The following is a 7038-nucleotide window of genomic DNA, read 5'->3' on the forward strand; positions in this document are numbered from 1 at the left end:
ATTTGACTCTGGTTATTTTCAAAAAACTATGAACCTAGAGGCTATTTATGTAACTAAGCAAACCTTTCCAAAGGTCCAAAAACTTTCAGATAGATTAGCAGGTTTTGTTTTTTGATATGTTATGAATTTTCAATGAAGAAAGTTTTATCTGTGAATGAAATGATACATTTTCTGCCGTCTTCAAATCTGCGTGTTTGAATCTGAAAAGAGGATCTCTGTTGGGGTTTATTTTCATGAGCAAAATTTGTCATATATTTGATTATCCATTTACTTGTGTGAGTGAATAAGTCCGTGAATGAATCTATCTCATAAAATGGAATTGATTTGAGCTCAAGGTCTATGAAATTTGCGTATATAAGTATTCATCTTTTAACTGCACTCATATTGTGTTGATGAATGAATGTGAGACTCCTTTCTTGCTTTCTGGTTAAAAGTGAAATCATTATTTTATTTTGTGTTTAAAAATTCATTGAACATCATATGGGGAGCTGTACCCTTATGCAGAGGGTTAACGAATAATCGATTCACCCAACTGTTGGTTTCTTTTGCCTTTCAATGAGGGGGTACATGAGTCATTTATTAAAAAATTAGAGAAGGGCAAAATCCGTTAACCAACAAAGTGTCAGCCTAAGACTTGTGCTCCCATATTAGATAGCTAAAACGACTTTATGGATGAAGATCCTTCTATTAAAAAAATCATGTACCTCCTCAAACATAATGTATGCTCCCATATCGCACAGCTAAAACAACTTTGTGGATGAGGATCCTTCCATCAAAAATAAAAAATAAAAATTCATGTACCTCTTCAGACATAACTTATGCTCCAATAACTCGTGCTCCCATATGATCTAGCTAAAACAACAACTTTGTGGATGAAGATCCTTCCATCAAAAATAAAAAAATAAAGATTCATGTACCTCCTTAGACATAACTTGTGCTCCCATATGAAATAGCTAAAATGACTTTATAACTGAAAATCTCTTTAAAAAAATAAAAAATAAAAATATATACCTCCTCAAGACAATTACATAAGGATGTGGCTCATCTCCACATAAAACAACACTCCATATAGTTTCTAAAATCCACAAAACACAACAGATTTTTACAAAATTTTTAATAGCTAAATCTTCATGATATGCATCCCCATTGCTGTAAAACCACAAAAAAAACAGATGAAAAAACACAATATTTTACAGATCTGAATTTTTTTTTATGTGAAAATTAACTGTTGACATTACATAAAACTAGATGTTCACTCAATTCTATCCTTAAACATGAGGGACCCAACAAGTGTTACTCTCAAATAAAGAGTCTTAGAAGGGACCCAACAAAAGCAACTCGGTACCTAGCCACCGTCACAAACACCCACCCAAGGTTGGCCTAACCACCTCTAGGCCCTCTTGCGAATATTCACCGAATCTTTGCGAAGTTTAACAAGGTCCAAAATACTTCATTACTATTCCAAAGAAGCTCGAAATGGCTAGGAATACTTTAATATTTAGAACGACAGAGATAAATCAAAACCCGTAAAATAATTTAACAAAAAAATCCGATAGAAAATATTCCAAATTGGTTGTTTGCGCCAATGGGCGTGAGCCAAACCATTGATAGCGGCGTAGGTGTTTGAAAAAGATCTTATCCACCTGCCTGACAAAAACTCCACTGCACGTCTTTCTCCTTAACTAAAATCAAAGAATTCTTAAAGAATGTGTTTATTTATTTTTCTTGGTAATGCATTGAAGCGGAATCGTTTTTATTTCCATACACATAAGCCTCAAATCGAACCTTGGACTTTCCCTCCATTGTGGAGTCTCACTGCGTTGTGGGGTCATGCCCCAATTCTTAAAGAATGTTAATGGAGCGGTTGGATTTGTTTGGATAAACGAAAGGAGAGAAAGGAGGAGTGTTAATATTCTTACAACGTGGAGAGGAGAGGGCCAAGCGCGTAATTGGAACGTGTAATTGTAATGCTTTCCCACAAGTCATTTCTTTTCATATCCTCCTCACGTTTTTGTATGGCTCAGCTTAATTCTGAACCCAATAAGAAAATGGATTAATGATAATAAAAAGGGGTGGGGGAGTTTCTTGACCAAGTGATTATCGTACTCATTCATTCGGCGGTGCATTGAATTGAATCGAAAGTGTGGGACCCATGGGACCCACCATTGCCCCGTGGGACCCACCGTTATAACTAGTTGATCCCGGATGTATCCGTCACATGCATTGTGCAGTAAGCTTCGTTTTTCGTGGACAGCCTTGCGCCACCTCGGATATCTGATTTGCCAAACAAATCGGAAACGATTCTTCTCGCCATGCGGGCGCTGACACGTCGGATACAGCGCGCCAATCGGGAGATATCTTTGAATACCAGGCCACAAGCGAGGGTTCGGTCCCTAGGGCGATTGCGGCGGCGACACGTGGAGCGCAAATGAGCCGTTAGTTTTGCGATATTTTGTTTTGGTTCCGGGTCTAGAAAAGGGCGTGGTGCAGAGACTGTTCGAGATTGTTTAACAGGCATCTGAAAGCAGCAGGAAGAGGAGAAAGATCGAGTAAATCTTTTGTTTTGGATTGGATTTGGTTTGGTGGTTGATTCAAGTTATTTAGGGTTTTGTTTGGTTTGGTTTGGTTTTGGGTAGATCTGGTGGTGTTTATTTGTTGAGATCTGAAAATGAAGGAATGCGAGCTTTGTGAATTGCCGGCGAGAATGTATTGTCAGTCGGACAATGCGAGCCTGTGCTGGAGCTGTGATGGGAAAGTTCACGCCGCCAATTTTCTCGTTGCACGGCATTCCCGGAGCCTCTTGTGCCAGATTTGCCAAGCGGTTACGGCCTGGCAGGCCTCGGGTTCGAGCCCCGGGCCGACTGTGTCTGTCTGTGAGAAATGCGTGGCGAGGAATAAGGAGCAAGATCAGGAGAAGAACGATGAGAATCAGGTGGTTCCTTTGGCTTCGGCTGTTTCTGGTCCGCCGCCGACCTCTTCTTCTACGGGGGAAAGCCGCGGGGCCGACTCTGAGGAAGATGATGAAGACGAACAGTCCTCGCCTCTCAAGCGCTCCGAACACGCCTTAGATCTATATGTTTCTGAGGTGAGTTTTATTTTCTTTCCTTTTCTATGTTAATACTGCTGGCTTTATCGTACATGCGCTGTGAGACTGCATGTTTCATGGATTTAGGTTTTCTTTTGCAATTAATATGGCCGCCTTTGAGGTCTACACGCTTCGAGAGTAACCCGTAGCAAAGTTTCATGTTTTTACGCTTCTTTCTCCTTTAACGAGCTTTGAGTGTGCCCTTAGGGTTGTTGGCCACCTTACCGTGGTGTTTATGTTGTGCAACCCTTAAAGAGGCAAGTTTGAAGTTCTCCTTTATCCTTCCTTCTATATTTGGCACAGAGGTCGGTTAGTTTTGTTACGGCTGCCAAGAGCTCTCACCTCACCCCTACATATAGTTGAGGTTTTTTCTTTGAATCCAGGCGATTAAAACATATACACAGCTCAAACCAGAATACTCTATAAAGAAGCAAAGGTTGATTCTGTTTGAGTCGATTCCCTCTCTTTTTTTTTGGGGTTAGTTTTATCGTAGGTAATGAAACCATTAAACTGTGTCTTTTGGACAAGCTTTCAGTTTTCTTTACCTTTTTTCTGGTTTTATTTAAGTCTTATTCTCTATCGTAAGACATGGATCAGTCAGGAGTTCGAACCCAGAACCTTTAACTGTACCATATCACTGTCATTTATGATAAAACTTATATATTTACATTTAGAAGCAAAATGGACCAGCAGCATCTTAACCCTAAACTGAGGCTTTTCTGTAAAGCGAATTGCACATTCAACAATTCTAGAGGATCCAAGGGGTTATTCCTTAATACAATCTGCGGAAGAATATGCCCAGGCATATTCCGCATGGCCACTTGCCTTCATCTTTCGGTTTACTTAAGTTTTCTCAACCTACAGTAGATTTTGCCCCAGGCATATTCCACATGGCCAGTTGCTTTCATCTTTCGGTTTAGGGGAGGCTGGCTTTCCTTTAGACTTCTGCATGTTAAAGAAATTGATTATTCCTGTGTCAGTAATCTTGATCTCAACAGTCTTAGTTTCTACTAGGCTTTATAAATGTCTGATCTGAAAGACAGTTCCTTGTGGCCTAGTTATTCCGTTGTGATTTATTATTTTTAACGCCTATTGTGGTCTTTGCTTCTGTACAATGATCCTATGTATTCCAAAATTTGACATTGAGTTGTTTAATGGCCAGTGTTGCTAATATAATATTATTATCAAAATTGTTTCAGCAAATTCAAGTTTTTCTTCTGTAGTATTGCTACCGTGATCTTAATGCATTTACTTTTTGGTTAAAAAAGATGAAGGCTGATCTTTTTGGTAAAAAAGATAAAAGTCTGATCTTTTTGGCGGTGGAAATTATGAGCAGGTTGGTGACCACGGGTGCTCGTGTTCTGGCCCTAGCAATAATCGGGCCACCTCCGGCAGAAGTGGTTATGACGATGATGCAACCACTATTGGAATCCGAAGATCAAAGAAGAGGAAGGTGGAGGAGCGTTCTAATTCTGGGGTAGTACAAACCCTAGAGAAAATTCAGCGGGAGAGGGGTAGTAGTAATTCTACTGTCTCGGCCATTTGTAATTTATGTAATGAGTCTCGTCCCAGAGAGCTTGTATCTGCTGTTTCTCGCACAGATAGGTAGCCTATTGGTGGATCTCAGTGTTATATTAATCTGACACCTACATAGGGAAGACGTAACTTGTGCTTTACTAATTTGAAACTTAGGGCTTTAAAATGTTTAGCGAGATCTGTTAACAGACACTGTGCAATGTTCATTGTGAATACCAAGCCATGGAGGATAACTGGATTCACGGTTTCTGACACAATACATTCATCATGGCGCCATGCATACATGTGTGCCAATTTAAGGTTTTAATTCTGTATCTGTTCATCTTTCATGTTGAGTGTATCGTTCTCAGATATGTTAAATGTTCTAGTCTTCCACTATCATGCAGTGATTTTTTCAATGTAATTACTTGGAAACAATTTTAAACACTTCAAAAACATATTTACAATCAAGGGATACTTGAAGAATCTGAAGGGGTTTCTTCCAATACAAATTTCCTCGTGTGTAAGATGGACAAAATCTGATCAGAAGATTCCAGAAGAATTGTGCAAGCGTACTGTTACTATGTAATTAATGTTCTGTTTACTTTCAAAGAAAAATAGTAGCATAAGTCTCATGCTACGGGGAAATAGCCCCTTTTCCTATGCAGTTGAATATTCGAATTCTATGTTTTCCATTAGAGAATATAACTTGTTAGCGCTCACTGCTTGGAAATCTTATCATTTGTCGTCTCATAGCAAAGCATGCGGACGGATCGAATGTTCTCTTTTTCTACAAAGAATTTAACTTTTCAAAGCATTACTTGTTGGGACCTGACCTGGATGCTATTTATTAGCTCCAATGGGGACAACTAACTTCAATTTACTAAGATGTATCGCTGCTTTAGGACATTTTATCTTGACAATTAACCTGAGTTTAAAGCATTAACACTAAACAAAAAATGCTTTATATGATTCCAACTTAATTAGTTTGGCAATTTTGTGGATTCTCTGCATAGAGTATTTTTAATCTTTCTCCAGATTATGCTTCTTAGGCTATGGTTCTATCAAAGAGGAGCTACCTAAAAATTTTCAGGCAGTGCTGTTGAATAAATTTAACTTACTCGGAAAAACTCAGCCCATCTTAAATGCAGTGACCAAATCTCATTTTCAATCTGTAAACATCATACACTGTTTAAGGCATTTAAGTTCTCATTGATCAATTTACTTAGGTTAAATTTCTGCACATCTGAGGAATCAATACAAAGAAGCGGACAGCATGCCTAATATTGGTTTAAGCTCAAGGCTGAATCACTCCAAATTTGGTAGCATCTCTGCTGATTGATGGGAATTTCTATTTTTAGGCTGTTCGATTCAGATATCTAGTGTCAGATGAGCTTCGTTAATTAGGCTTTTGCTCCCCATTATAGGTTCTGAATGTTATCATGAGATTCTGAGTTTTTAACTATTGTTTGAATTGTTCTTTGTAATCTTTATGAAACCATTTATTTTAGTAAAGAAGTTTTAGATTTTTTATAATTAGATGCTTCCATAAATTTTATAAGGATAATTAATGATAAATGAACAATTAATATTTCGAGTTAATATGCTCAATATCCGTCTCATGCTAGGTGTGAAGGTTCTTTTATGAACAAACTTGGACTCTCTCCTATATTGTTGCTTTTTGCATTGAATCAGTCGGAGTTTGGCTTGTATTTTAGCACACATAATGCAAATGAGTCAAAAACTTAAATCGGCAAGTCTTCAATAAAATATTTATTAGTTTGTCCTATTCCTACGGATTTGTTGGTCTAAAGTCATTGGAAAAAAATAAATCTTGTTTTAAATACAAATTGACTTGTGCTGAATTTCTGCTTCACCTACATGATATATATTTTTTACTTTTAATTTATTGGGATGCTAGAAGAATATAACATGAAGTGTAAGATCTGATAGACTACTAATGTTATAATTTTTTTTTTTTACCGTAGAATTCATGCCATGATTTAAGCTACAAATATAAAGACAAAATTTGAAACTCTATATTCAATTTAAGTAGTTCTGAATCCCTCATCCTCTCAATCAATTCTAAGGAAAGAGAAAACAATAAAATATATTTTTAATGAAGAGGTTGTGGGTATAAATACAACTTTAGAAATAGGTAAATGGCACATAAGGAAATAATTCTTACAGTTAATAATGTGAGACATACCTTATCTTCGAGATTTGAACTTTGTAACCTCTCTTTCAAAAGCATAACAATTGAATAAATTTATATTATATTATTCTAACAATAGATGAAAGGATTTCAAGTATGATATAAAGTCTTCAATACTTGAAAACTTACTAGGATTTCATCGTTTTATTCCATTCTCTAATTAAACACCACAACTTTTTAATTTTACCATAATTTTTTTTGAAGTTTTATCTTGATTTCATTA

The 7038-nt window shown here is 37.1% G+C and overlaps 1 protein-coding gene across 2 annotated transcripts; it reads left to right on the forward strand.

The window, feature by feature from the left end:
- The first annotated feature begins 2391 nt into the window (after positions 1-2391).
- LOC131060684 (zinc finger protein CONSTANS-LIKE 2) lies at positions 2392-4928 on the forward strand. Of its 2 annotated transcripts, none has more exons than XM_057994008.2 (2): positions 2392-3085; positions 4354-4928. In XM_057994008.2, the coding sequence occupies exons 1-2, from the start codon at positions 2669-2671 to the stop codon at positions 4564-4566; spliced, it is 630 nt and encodes a 209-aa protein (XP_057849991.1). In that variant the 5' UTR covers positions 2392-2668; the 3' UTR covers positions 4567-4928. The 2 variants fall into 2 exon arrangements, with proteins under 2 accessions (XP_057849991.1, XP_057849990.1); XM_057994007.2 differs by having other exon boundaries at positions 2418-3085; positions 4422-4928.
- Positions 4929-7038: the final 2110 nt, after the last annotated feature.

This window comes from Cryptomeria japonica, chromosome 6, assembly GCF_030272615.1.
Source record: "Cryptomeria japonica chromosome 6, Sugi_1.0, whole genome shotgun sequence".
NCBI classification, from domain to species: Eukaryota; Viridiplantae; Streptophyta; class Pinopsida; order Cupressales; family Cupressaceae; genus Cryptomeria; species Cryptomeria japonica.